Source organism: Bubalus bubalis, chromosome 17, assembly GCF_019923935.1.
Source record: "Bubalus bubalis isolate 160015118507 breed Murrah chromosome 17, NDDB_SH_1, whole genome shotgun sequence".
NCBI lineage: Eukaryota > Metazoa > Chordata > Mammalia > Artiodactyla > Bovidae > Bubalus > Bubalus bubalis.
This window is the reverse complement of record NC_059173.1, coordinates 62,077,147-62,091,743: the sequence shown is the minus strand read 5'-3', so window position 1 is coordinate 62,091,743 and position 14,597 is coordinate 62,077,147. Positions and strand designations below refer to the sequence as shown.

Sequence of the window (14,597 nt, the reverse complement as noted above, 5' to 3'; positions counted from 1 at the left end):
ACACATTATAAATCAACCATACTGCAGTAAAATTTTTTTTTAATGAAATATTCACTCTATTCACAGCTCAATAGCTGTTGTTCCTAACAGCACCTTTAGAAATGACATGATTTTGCCATTCAACCAAAATTTGTAAAAATAAATTGCCTTTCAGTTTTTTGGGGGGAGGAAACAGACGACTAAAAAAAATTAAATTTTTACAGTTCTGCCATGCCAGTAACTATCCTTCATGAGACACTAAGACTAAGCCCACATTAAAGAAGGGCAAATGGAAAAAGGACCACCACTCTCCCCACTGCATGTAACAGGAATACCCAGTCACGTGGCTGTTCCCCGAGTCTCTCTGCTACAAAACTGGTCAGTTTGGAAATCCGGTTCCAAGAGTCACACTTGGCAAATGAAATGAAAACTCCAAAGCTGCCTAACTACAGTCAAGGGCGGAGGGGAGGGAAACAGGAAACACAGGAACATTCTCACACACCACTCCTGCGTGTGCACACGCAGTCCCCAAGTCACGGCTGACTTTTCAGCCCCATGCACTGTAGCCCGCCAGGCTCTTCTGGCCATCGGATTATCCAAGCAAGAACACTGAAGTGGGTTGCCAAGCCCTGCTCCAGGGGATCTTCCTGATCCAAGAATCGAAGCCTAGTCTCTTCCGTCTCCTGCGTTGGCAGGAGGGGATTCTTTACCACTAGCACCACTGCGAAGCCCACCACTCCTGCTGCTGCTGCTGCTGCTGCTGCTGCTGCTGCTGCCAAGTCGCTTCAGTCGTGTCCGACTCTGTGCGACCCCATAGAGGGCAGCCGACCAGGCTCCCCCGTCCCTGGGATTCTCCAGGCAAGAACACTGGAGTGGGTTGTCATTTCCTTCTCCAATGCATAAAAGTGAAAAGTGAAAGGGAAGTCACTCAGTCATGTCTGACTGTTCGTGACCCCATGGACTGCAGCCCACCAGGCTCCTCCGCCCATGGGATTTTCCAGGCAAGAGTACTGGAGTGGGTTGCCATTGCCTTCTCCATGACTCCTCCTACTAACTAGCAATCAGGCTCCACAGTTGAAGAGGTAAACCACAACAGCCTCATCATTAAAGTAAGACCAAACTGTCGAAAGTCTGAAAGCATCGTGGGGTGCTTTAATTTCAAAATAAGTATACTCTACAATTGCACTCATCCCACACGCTAGTAAAGTAATGCTCAAAATTCTCCAAGCCAGGCTTCAGCAGTACGTGAACCGTGAACTTCCTGATGTTCAAGCTAGTTTTAGAAGAGGCAGAGGAACCAGAGATCAAATTGCCAACATCTGCTGGATCATCGAAAAAGCAAGAGCATTCCAGTAAAACATCTATTTCTGCTTTATTGACTATGCCAAAGTCTTTGACTGTGTGGATCACAATAAACTGTGGAAAATTCTGAAAGAGATGGGAATACCAGACCACCTGACCTGCCTCTTGAGAAACCTATATGCAGGTCAGGAAGCAACAGTTAGAACTGGACATGGAACAACAGACTGGTTCCAAACAGGAAAAGGAGTACGTCAAGGCTGTATATTGTCACCCTGCTTATTCAAGTTATATGCAGAGTACATCATGAGAAACGCTGGGCTGGAAGAAGCACAAGCTGGAATCAAGACTGCCGGGAGAAATATCAATAACCTCAGATATGCAGATGACACCACACTTATGGCAGAAAGTGAAGAAGAACTAAAGAGCCTCTTGATGAAAGTGAAAGAAGAGAGTGAAAAAGTTGGCTTAAAGCTCAACATTCAGAAAACGAAGATCATGGCATCTGGTCCCATCACTTCATGGCAAATAGATGGGGAAACAGTGGAAACAGTGTCAGACTTTATTTTTTGGGGCTCCAAAATCACTGCAGATGGTGACTGCAGCCATGAAATTAGAAGACACTTATTCCTTGGAAGGAAAGTTATGACCAACCTTCATAGCATATTCAAAAGCAGAGACATTGGTTTGCTAACAAAGGTCCGTCTAGTCAAGGCTATGGTTTTTCCAGTGGTCACGTATGGATGTGAGAGTTGGACTCTGAAGAAATCTGAGCATCAAAGAATTGATGCTTTTGAACTGTGGTGCTGGAGAAGACTCTTGAGAGTCCCTTGGACTGCAAGGAGATCCAACCAGTCCATTCTGAAGGAGATCAGCCCTGGGATTTCTTTGGAAGGAATGATGCTAAAGCTGAAACTCCAGTACTTTGGCCACCTCATGCGAGTGTTGATTCATTGGAAAAGACCCTGATGCTGGGAGGGATAGGGGGCAGGAGGAGAAGGGGAGACAGAGGATGAGATGGCTGGATGGCATCACTGACTCGATGGACGTGAGTCTGAGTGAACTCTGGGAGTTGGGATGGACAAGGAGGCCTGGCGTGCTGCGATTCATGGGGTTGCAAAGAGTCGGACAAGACTGAGCGACTGGACTGACTGACTGACTGACTGGCACACAGCGTGTTCATTAAGAGAACAGTGCTGAAAATTCAGGGAGGTCAGTCAGCATATCTTCTAGGAATTTTTTTTTCATAGTCATATGCAATTGCCCTGATAATTTTAACAAGGACAAAAAACGATCTCAGACAAATCATACAAGAAGTGATGTAAAAGCAGGAGAGACATACGCCCTTCTTGACTTCAACACAGAAGAACAGGGCTCTGGGGAGGCGGTGCGGTTGCATATGAGTATGTGGGTGGCTGGGTATTGGTGTTAATGGTGAGGATGAGAAGAAAAGAGGAAAAAGCTAATACCCACCTCGCTTTCAGATGTTACCAAGTCATTCCTCCCTTGCAAGCAAATTTTAACAAAGTGTGACAGAGAATCGGTGGGTTGTGGCTGGAAAGCAGGCTGCTCACAGAGTTCCTAATCTCACCATTCTTTCCCTAGGGAAGCAATGTGTTTTCCCCCCACAACTGCAACTTACACCTTCAGACAGCAAAGAAAGTGGTAAGAAAAATTACTCCCAAAATATCAGAGTGATTACAGTGAGAGTTTTTAATAATTTTTAACGAGTTAGTCGCCACCGCGGGAGAGTCTCTTACTTTTTTCCTGCACATACAGGTAGCCTTCTGCCGTGAATTGACTTGCTCGTTTGTGGTCCTTGGGATTCTGTCTAATCTTGTTCATAAGTTCTTCCACTTCTGACCTTGTTCCTTCAAAACGATTCCGTGTCTGAAATGGATTTAAGAAACACATATAAGTTTTAAGTTCATTTTTAAGTCCTTTTAAGTACATTTTCAAGTCTCTGGATAGCTATAATTAAATCTGCAGCATTTTTCTACCAACTTCTCAAAATGTGTCCATCCTTTCCACTGTCTCTTCTTTGTTGAGATTATTGTGCAAAGAAAAAAATTAGTGGTTAAGTAGTTAATAGACATATAGGAACAAAGGTTACTAGAGGTTATTTACTTTAACGATTTCTAACACCAAGAGTAATTCCATTATTCAACATAAGAATTCATGTCTGCATGTCTCACAATATTATTAAATCTTAGGTTTTAAAAAATATATATATATTGGCCATAAAAGGAAGTCTTTCGTTTGCAACAATCAATCTGACTCATTACCAACAATATATCTAAGTATTCAGAATCTGAAAAACTTAATTCTCCTTTGCAAACTACTAAAACTCAGTGTCATTTTTCCCAGGCTGTGGTAATTGCACTTGAAAATGACATTTCTTCACAGAGTAAAGAAGAGGGGAAAGAAATCTCACCTACGAATAATGTCTTTGATATCTAAAGAGGCAAATCACATTTGTGAAGCCCTGGAGACGGGATGTCAATATCGCTGTCAGATGGCTAGACTGCCAACGGGCATGCAAGGTGAAGTGGCAAAATTACCAGGCAAACCTGCCGAGTCAGCACCACCAAGTCTCCGGACATTTCTTTCATCTACACTCAAAAATAATTGTATTAATACTGAAAAACTGCTGATGTGAAACTGTGGAGGAGCTGAGATGAAAAATTATTATTGAAATTCCTCCTCTCTCCTCCCTACAATGAAAGGGGTTACCAAAGGTTCTAAATGCAGAAAAATGTTAGAATGGTCCATTTTTGGAGGGGGGTGGGAAGTCTGATAAATGAAGATTGTAAAGGAGAAACTTAACAGAGGCTTATTTTAAACACAAGCTGAGAGATTGTTTTTCATTCATTTATGTACTCTAAAAACGTACAGGGCTGCAGAGAGGATGGGACTCACCTGCTGGTGGCCATCTCTCGCCTTCCCGTTTCTTATGCTCTGGGGTTTCCTGTCCGCATCTTAAAGCTAATTATACCCTAATTTTAGTCACCTTCTTTGTCACTTTACAGAGATTCTCCCCATCTCTCACTTCTTTCCATCTCTGTGTCTAATATATACACATACACATGTACACACACATGTGCATGCTATATATATGCAAATGCTGGCACACACGTGTGTGCACAGACACACACACTGCTATTAACCTAACAAGTTGTATCCAAAACTCTCATTATTTAAGTTAATGCTCAAACTGTCCTAGATTTGACTGGCAGGGACCCCTTCCAGCCGCCTCCTGTTTCATTTTCATGTGTGCTATGCTCCGTTGCTCAGTCGTGTCCAACTCTTTGCGACCCCAGGGACTGTAGCCCGCCAGGCTCCTCTGTCCACGGGGATGCTCCAGGCAAGACTGTTGGAGTGGGCTGCCAATTCCTATTCCAGGGGACCTTCCTGACCCAGGAACCGAACTCACGTCTCTGGCATCTCCTGCATTGGTAGGCAGATTCTTTACCACTGGGAAGCCCCCTTTCCAACTCTGCGCATTTCTTTTCAGACAGTAAGAAACCTGGCTCTCAGTATTCCCGATGCTGCTGCTGCTGCTAAGTCACTTCAGTTGTGTCCGACTCTGTGTGACCCCATAGATGGCAGCCCACCAGGCTTCGCCATCCCTGGGATTCTCCAGGCAAGAACACTGGAGTGGGTTGCCATTTCCTTCTCCAGTGCATGAAAGTGAAAAGTGAAAGTGAAGTCACTCAGTCGTGCCCGACCCTCAGCGACCCCATGGACTGCAGCCTTCCAGGCTCCTCCGTCCATGGGATTTTCCAGGCAAGAGTACTGGAGTGGGGTGCCATTGCCTTCTCCACAGTATTCCCGATACATTTCCTTATTTGCTCAACAAACACACCCACCTGATGTCGCCAATCCTCTCAGTCTTCCAGCCCCTCCTCTGCATTCTGCCTCTGTACCTCCCACCCTCACTGCCCTCCTGCCTCCGAGGCCGGTGACTCTGCACCGGGAAGGGAAAAGGTTAGCTATATTTTTAATGTATCATTTTAGGTAAATTATGAATGAGGGCAAAATTTACATTTTTAAAAATCAGAGCCCAAGTAATAGAATGGCTGGGCTTCCCTGGAGGTTCAATGGGAAAGAACCCACCTGGCAATGCAGGAGATGTGGGTTCGATTCCTGGGTCAGGAAGATCCCCTGGAGAAGGAAGTGGCAACCCACTCCAGTGCTCTAGCCTAGGAAATCCCATGGACAGAGCAGCCTGGTGGGCTATGGTCCATGGGGTCACAAAAGAGCTGGACACAACTTAGCAACTAAACAGCAACAGAACAGTGCCTGGGATCTAGCAATTTCTGGTTCTAAATTCCAGGTGTACAGGAAGAGATAATCAAATAATAACAATGTTAGACTATAAATGTTACTAGGTCACATGAGAGGGTTTACACTGAGATTTTGGTCGTTCAGTTCTAAGTCGTTTCCGTCGCTTTGCGGCTCCGTGAACTACAGCACAGCAGGCTGCGAAATCAGTTTACAGTGCTTTAATCCTCACGATAACCTATGAGATGGCATCCCACTCCAGCACTCTTGCCTGGAAAATCCCATGGACGGAGGAACATGGTGGGCCGCAGTCCATGGGGTCGCTAAGAGTCGGACACGACTGAGCGACTTCACTTTCACTTTTCACTTTCATGCATTGGAGAGGAAAATGGCAACCCACTCCAGTGTTCTTGCCTGGAGAATCCCAGGGATGGGGGAGCCTGGTGGGCTGCCGTCTATGAGGTCGCACGGAGTCAGACACGACTGAAGCGACTTAGCAGCAGCAGCAGCAGCAGCATCTCTAATCTTATAAAACACCACTGCTGTATTTCCTTTCCTTGCATGCTTTGGTTAAAACACACACACACACACACACACACATTTCCAAACCGGTGAGTCTTAAGTCTCATAATAAATATATTATTACATTACCTGTTGGGGGGAGGAGGATTCAAAGCGGGGATTGAGCAGGAATTCAAATACATCAGAGTATTTACAAAACTGGCAGGGAGGGGAGAGAGGGCACTGCTCACAGCAAGTCTGACCCAGAAATAAAGCTTAAGAGGCAGACAGCAAGGCTTCCCAGATGGCACTAGAGGTAAAGAATCTGCCTGCCAATGCAGGAGATACAAGAAACTCGGGTTCAATCCCTGGGTCGGGTAGATCCCCTGGAGAAGGGGATGGCAACCCACTCCAGTATTCTTGCCTGGGAAATCCCATGGACAGAGCTCTGAGCCTGGTGGGGTACAGCCCTTGGGGTCGCAAAAGAATCAGAAGTAGCTGACCACGCACAAAGCACACACAGGCAGATAGCGAAGACCGATTTCAAGTTCAGATTGCCATTTTTCATTCAAGCTTTCTCATCCTGGCCCTATGACCTCATCCAGGGAGCAAAAGAAGACAGAGGATAATTAAAAATACGAGGAGGGTTTCATGAAGGAGCTGTAAAACATCAGGGGTAGGTCCCCCACAGCCTACCTTAGCAACCTCCCCAAACAGTAAAACAGAAAAGGGGCAGGGCTCGCCACACACACCCCTCACCGCATCCCCCAACTCACCCCACCTCAAGAGCCTTATGAAGGGGCAGATGGCCAGGTAAGGAGGGGCACACGATGGAAGCCAGGCCAACAGGTGATCAAGTCTAAACACCTGAAGGACAGCTTCCACGGGGACAAGGGGAATGCAGGTTAGAACTGCTGAGAGGCAGGCATGAGCTGAGGCTTCCCATCCGTACCCAAGTCTGAGCTCTTACCATTAAAGGGATGCCCATGTCAGCCAGAAACTGTTAAGGTCCAAGGAAGCCAAATGGCCAGGGCAAGATGTCCCCCAACTCCCGTATTTACTGACCCCAGATGTTCCATGAGTGAACCTATTTCTAGCCCAACATTAAATCTGAAATCAGTGACCTTGGGCCCTGGAATAAGCCTGCCCAAGTTCCAATGCCACCCGGCCTTAAAGCAGTATGACTTGAGGAAGTTATTTTTCCTCCTTTTCCTCACCTGCCGAAGTAGGAATTTGAAAATCTACATCACAGGACATTTCTGAAGACTAAATGTTACGACACATTTGTATTGTAAACAAATTGCACGTAGGTAACACGTGGCATGTGGTAACAAAATAAGCGTTATTATTATTTTCATTGCAATTAAGCCTCTCAATAGTGACAATCAGTCTCTAACAAAGGAAAGAAGAGAATCTTCAGTATAAAACTAAAATTGTATTATTTTACATCTGAGTGAAAGAGAAAGTGCATTTTTAATTTTTTTTGGGGGGGATTATAAAAGCTAATCATGACACTATAAACAGAGGGGAGCACAGCAGTGCTGTCTGGAGGTGAGAAGAGGGGCAAACAGGATTACAAGGTGACCACAGACGGGCTCACCCTCAGAAACCATCACGTCCGTGTTTCACACAACCACTTCCAATCTCTCTTCTTGTCACACAGTTTATTTTGGTGTTCTACTCTTCTCACAAAACTGTAACAAACACGTGTGTGTGTATCCATAAATTCTTATTAACCGTTCTTAGTATCTTCTAGGGCCTCTAGAACCCTAAAATTTCCCCGGTTCTACTTCTTCCGGAAGAATTCTATTCTAGTCTCTCTGGGGATAGAGATCAGAAAATATAATTAATTTTTTAAAATATCCTTTAATTTCGACCCAATTTACATTCTTCTGGAAAAAAATGTAATTTTTAAAAGCCATCTTGCTCTTTTTTGCTGCCCATCCATTACTCTAGATTATGGGACATGGAAAAAGACTAGTCTCTCTCAAAAAAAGGTCTAACCATTTTTACAACAGAAACGGTGAAACCAGGTGGGGAAAAACAGGTTGTTCTACTTTTAAGTAACTCTTCCTGTTTTTCTGATTATAAAACTGTATTTCCATTTTTTACTCCAGGGAAATACCTAAAAGTTGACCAAAATTATCTCTAACATTATAGAACAGAGACAGTTAACTCTATGATTTGGTGTCAACACCTGGGCATGTTTCCTTCAATACATAAATACACACCGTATAAAAGTATCACAAAGACGTAAGGCCGAGAAAGACAGCTGTCAGCTTATCACCTACATGTGCAACCGTGAAGAATAATACAAATGAACTTACTTATAAAACTGACTCACAGACATAGAAAAGAAACTCATGCTTACCAAAGAGGAAGTGGGGAGGGATGAATTAGGAATTTGGGATTAACAGATACACATCTCTATGCATAAAGGGCTTCCCAGGTGGCACTAGGGGTAAAGAAGCCGCCTGCCACTGCAGGAGATATAAGAGATGTGGGTTTGATCCCTGGGTCAGGAAGATCCGCTGAGGAGGGCATGGCAACCCACTCCAGTATTCTTGCCCGGGGAATTCCAGGGACAGAGGAGCCTGGCGGGCTTCAGTCCACGGGTTGTGTGTGATACGACTGGAATGACTTAGTGTGCACACGTGAAACCAGCAAACAACAGGGACCTACTGTATAGCGTGAGGAACTATATTCAATGTCGTGCAATAATGTATAAAGGAAAAGAATCTGAACAAGAATGTACCTGTATCTATGTATGAATCACTTTGCTGTACACAGGAAACTAACACTACATTTTAAATCCGCTATACATCAAGAGAAGGAAAATGGCAACTCACTCCAGTGTCCTTGCCTGGAAAATGCCATGACAGAGGAGCCTGGCGGGCTGCAGTTCACGGGGTCGCAAAGAGTCAGACTCGACTGAGTGACTGAGCACAGCTCATACATCGATTAAAACAAAACAGGGACTTCCCTGGTGGTACAGGCAGATAAGAATCCGCCTACCAGTGCAGGGGACACGGGTTCAACTCCTGGTCCGTGAAGATCCCACCTGCCATGGGGCATCTAAGCCTGTGCACCAAGACTCCTGAGCCTGAGTTCCAGAGCCTGGGACCCACAGCGAGAAGAATCACTGCAACGGGAAGGCCATGAACGGCAAGCAGAGAAAGTGTGTGCAGCAGTGAAGTCAGAGCAGCCAAAAACAGATTCTTAAACAAACAAAACGAGGCATACACAGCTGGGGTTATTTTTTAGTGGAGGGTAACTGCTTTACAATCTTGCATTGGCTTCTGTGGTCCAAAGCGAATCCCTCATAACCATGTATGAATCCCCTCCCTCTGGAGCCTCCCTGCCCTGTGCCCCCACCCCACTCCTCCAGTCACAGGGCACCAGGCTGGGCTCTCGTGTGATGTAAGCGATTCCCACCAGCCACCTATTTTCCACGTGGCGGTGTGCACAGCCAATGCCACTCCCTCACGCTGCCCCACCCTCCTCTGCCCTTGCCCAGCTGGGACTTTTGTATCGTGTCGTCTCCAGTACACTGTAAGCTGGCATCATCAGGGCATGGGACAACTGGCTAAGAACAGTACCTTACTGAGGTGCCGCAGGTGAGGCGGAGTGAGTGGCATGCGTTTCCAGGGCGCTGGTCTTGCTGAAGGGAAAAGAATGAGCTAGAAGCACAAGTGCAGAGCACGGCGGCTCCCAGGGTCAGGTGTCCCCACGCTGAAGGGGAGGCGGAGGCAGAGCAGCCTCGGGAAGAGCCCGAACAGAAGGCAGAGGAGCATTCACAGGGACGGTGGGGCTCTCGGGCAGCTGGCGGAGGACGATCCTGACGCTCCGGGGACACAGGAAAAGGCTTCTTCCCAGTAACTTATTCTCTGCCCATTTCTTTGTGGGAAATCAAGGTTACCAAGTATGTGCGCCAAGTTCTAAATAGACTTAGGCTACAAGCCAGGTGAACCATTTCAACCGGCAGCCTGTCTTCAAGTTCTGCTTACACTGGTTCATGTCTCGTACTGTTCAATCCCACTGAAATCCCGACTCTCTCTCCAACTATTCTGGGGTATGTAAGGTAGGCCATGGGGTCGCAAAGAGTCAGACGCTGCTTAGCGCCTACACAGCAACAAGCTAACTATAGCCCCCTGACCCCGGGGGTCCACATAAGCGAGCAACGCAGGGACGGCTCCTCCAGAGCCCCCAGGAGAGGCCGACGTGCCCCCACACCTCGCCCCAGACCCGGAGGGCCGGCGGTTCCTCAGGCACGTGCCTGAGCTGTCACCCAGGCCCGCACGCAGATGGCCGGGCACTGGATTTAATGCTCTGTCGTGGCCGCCTTGAAATTCTTCATTCTTGAGTAAGGGGGCCTGCCTCCTCATTTTACACAAATTACGGGTTAGTTCTGCCTGAAGGTTCTCATCCAGACCAGCCCTGCCCTTGACAGGTGAGCTACAGACACAGTTACACAGTCAGGTAGTGGAGAAAAAACAAACAAAAAAATCAAGATAATCACCTCATCTTCTAAACTAACTATGGAACGTGCTTTTCACAACACTGTGTTCCGCCGTCTGCAGAAGTCTTCTGATACATCACAGCACCGTTAGACTAAGTGTTCTATCGACAGAGGCGGCTTTGAAGTTAGGACTAACCCACACACAGACACGGGGACATATTTTTAAACTGTGTTATGTTATGTCACTGATATTGGGGCGGGGCGGGGGTTGTATAGGGAGGAATCGACTCTTAGCCATATGACTCAGCAGAATGTACAATCTTCAAATACAAACTGACACATGAATTACAAAACATGAGAGATTTCATTATCTGTATTCCCAAGCGTAGGGAACTATAGCAAAATAACTTAGAAACAAGATCTACACAAAAACCCCTCATTCTCAATTTCGAAGATTATAAGAAGTTGAAGGTCAGGTAGCAAACAGTACAGAGATTCCCATCTTTCTCCTGGTATGTCTTTCAGGATGCACTAGGAGTTTGTCCCCAAAATCACTCACTATACTCTCAACAACATTTGAAATTATACTAAACATAAGTTGAATAGCTTTTCAAGGAAGAGACTTCCAACTTCCAAAATCAACTAAAGTTTTGAAATGAAAAATATCTACCTTCTGATCAAAACCACATACTATACTGTTTAAAAGATTATGCTGTGCTGTGCTAAGTCATTTCAATCGTGTCCAGCTCTTTGCAACCCTGTGAACTAACTGTAGCCCACCAGACTCCTCTGTCCATGTGATTCTCCAGGCAAGAATACTGGCGTGAGTTGCCACGCCCTCCTCCAGGGGATGTTCCTGACCCAGGGATCAAGTCCAAGTGTCTTAAGCCTCGTGCACTGGCAGGCAGGCTCCTTACCACTGGTGCCACCTGGGAAACCCATTTAACAGATTAGGTTCTTTAAAAATCTCTCTTCAAGACCTAACAGACAGTATACCTCTTCCAGGAAAATAAAGGACCAACAGCAACTACAAACACCAATATATTAGTGAATATGCACAAAACACAGGAAAGAAATTCCACTGGAACTGTGAGCCTATGTGGGAATAAAAGTCAAATAAGTCATACAGAGAAGAAGAAATTTAGATTACAACTGAAATGCCTTAAATCAAAACTGGAGGACGGTTTTGTCTTTCATACAGATCAAACTTAGAATTACACAAAAAAGTTATCCTTAGAACCATCTTACAAAATAAAATGTAGAATGACTAGGTCACATCACCATACGGCATGTTTCAAAGTTGCCAAGAGAGTAGGCATTCAATGTTATCGTCACAAGGAAAAAAAGAAAAAATTTGACTACAGGAGGTGACTGATGTTAACTAAAGTGGAAATAATTTTGCAATTAGTAAGTTGTTAAGCTGTACCGCTTATACAGTGCTGTGTGTCAATTATATCTTAAGAAAATTGGGGAGGGAATTAGGCAAATTATGTGAAATTTTATTATAACAACATACTTCATGACTTCTTGGAAAATAAGAGAGGAAAATTAATTACAGAAAATGAATCCGTCTTTTTAAAAAGCAGCCGCTAGGTGGCAGTGTCCTGAGCCTCCATTAGCTGGCGAGCAGCTGTTATACTGAGAACTGACCAGAAGGTGGCAGCGTAGCCTCGGTTTCCCAGTACCAACAGCTCAGCCGGCTCGTAAGGCTTTTCATACACCAAAGAAATCACAACTACACCTCTCAAACGTCTTTTTTTTAAAGTGAGAGCTTTCGTTTCCTTACGTTCTGAATGTTGATCTGTAGTTCCATTTTGTAGTGATTGAAGTCTTTGGCAAGTTCATGGCCCTGATGATAGAAAGTAAACATTCCCTGAAAAAATGACAGCATCTAAAACAAAGGAGAAAAGGCAACATTAGCGCACGTGCACGCACGCACACACACACACACCCTCAGGGGAAAAAATTAAACCGCCACATGTCTCCCCACATCTCATTATGATTCTATCAATGGAAAATAATTCAAAGCAAGTCACTAGAATTCAACTAAACCTAACTGCATTTTGTTCATTAATTGCTCCCTATAAAAAAAGAATGAAGGAACTGCGATTTCTCCCTCAACAGCAGAGCCATTAGATAGCTTTTATAGTGTGCTGTAAGAAGAAATGGAATTCTACATCACCCCTTTGTCCTTTTTCTTTAAAAAAAAAATCTTTATTTATTTATGTCTGGCCATACTGGTTCTTTGTTGCTGTGTGGGCTTTTCTCTGGTTGCGATGAGCGTGGGCCACTCTCTGGTTGTGGGGTGCAGGCTTCCCTCGCCGCAGGGCACAGGCTCTAGGGTGCACGGGCTTCAGTACTGGCAGCACGTGGGCTCAGTAGTTGCGGACCCCGGGCTCTGGAGCACAGGCTCAACAGTTGTGGCCCCCGGGCTTCACTACTCCACAGCATGTAGCATCTTCCCATTCCAGGGATTGAACCCACATCTCCTGCATTGGCAGGTGGATTCTTGAGCACTGAGCCACCAGGAAAGCCCTCGTTTGCCCTTTTTAATCAAGAGAATCCCTATGCTCATTTAAAATGAAACCTCTTCCCTACAGGCCAATAGAACCTATAAGGAAAGTGAAATACAGATCAGAGTCAAAAGCTCTTTCAAAGGGCACCCAGTGTAGGGCACCTCTCTGTTGTTGACAAAGATGCTCCATGACTGAGGCAGAGAGTGCAGAGGCAGGGCAGTCATCAAACCCGGAGCTTCCTGCAAACCCCCGACCCTCTTGACCAGAGGGCAGCTGCCTCTGCTCCACATGTGAGCAAATCTACAGTGAGAATGATCAGAGGTGAGAGCTCAGGAAATCCTGAGATCCACCATCTTCAGAATCACATCGTGTAGTGCTGAGGAATTTGGGACTCTGACGTCCAGTGGCCAGCAGAGGTCAATTCCCCACTGGGGCCAATTGCTGACATTTCTCTACTTCTATGTCTACATTTGCTAAGTGGCATAATTATAATATCTCCTTAATAGAGTACTGTGTGGAATCCACACTCGATCACAGAAAAGTGCTTAGAATGACCTAAACAATGGCAGAGCACTGTAAATGTTCACACACACAAAAAAAATAGGTTATTATTATGATTTCTCATAAGAAGAAAGCTTGAAGGAGGTTTTCTCTGTTTAACTTAGGGTAATTCCATTACTCCACTGGAACACAGCTTCTACCAATGCTAATTTTTCATTAACAATTACTTGGTTCTTCAGTTTGTTTCTCAACATCATACATACAATAGTTAAACTGTACGGCATGTGAATTATACCTCAGTAAAGCTTTTTTATTTTAATCACATGCAATATAGCCTATATTAAAATAAAAGTGACTCTTCAGAATCATGGATCTCAGTGTATATCTGGTGTTTTTTTTTTGCTAAAACCCACAGTATGAAATACACCTACATAAGCACCAATGAAAATCATGTGTTTCTAAAATAAGTGTAAAGAATGTCAGAGTAACTCACAAAGTAGTTTCAAATGTTGTGCATGCTGCTGCTGCTGCTGCTAAGTCGCTTCAGTCGTGTCCGACTCTGTGCAACCCCACTGACGGCAGCCCACCAGGCTCCCCCGTCCCTGGGATTCTCCAGGCAAGAACACTGGAGTGGGTTGCCATTTCCCTCTCCAATGCATGAAAGTGAAAAGTGAAAGTGAAGTTGCTCAGTCGTGTCTGACTCCTAGCAACCCCATGGACTGCAGCCCACCAGGCCCCTCCGTCCCTGGGATTCTCCAGGCAAGAATACCGGAGTGGGGTGCCATCGCCTTCTCCAGATGTTGTGCATACTGGTTCTTAATTTAGGTTGCATGAAGTGAAAGTGAAAGTCACTCAGTCGTGTCTGATTCTTTGCAACCCCATGGACTATACATATGCAGTCCATGGAATTCTCCAGGTGAGAATACTGGAGTGGGTAGCCTCTCCATTCTCCAGGGGATCTTCCCAACCCAGGGATCAAACCCAGGTCTCCCACACTGCAGGCCGATTCTTTACCAGCTGAGCCCCACGGGAAGCGCAAGAACACTGAGTGGTAGCCT

General features: G+C 45.5%; 1 protein-coding gene across 8 annotated transcripts in view; it reads right to left on the bottom strand.

The window, feature by feature from the left end:
• Positions 1–14,597, bottom strand: part of ARHGAP10 (Rho GTPase activating protein 10) — a 385,067-nt gene that overhangs the window by 215,921 nt on the left and 154,549 nt on the right. For all 8 annotated transcript variants that reach the window (XM_045163178.1, XM_044930651.2, XM_044930650.2 and 5 more), the window contains 2 exons: positions 12,309–12,413; positions 3,039–3,168 (listed from right to left, as the gene is read on the bottom strand). In XM_045163178.1, the coding sequence (XP_045019113.1) occupies positions 3,039–3,168; positions 12,309–12,413 (235 nt within the window). The remainder of the gene's footprint in view (positions 1–3,038; positions 3,169–12,308; positions 12,414–14,597) is intronic.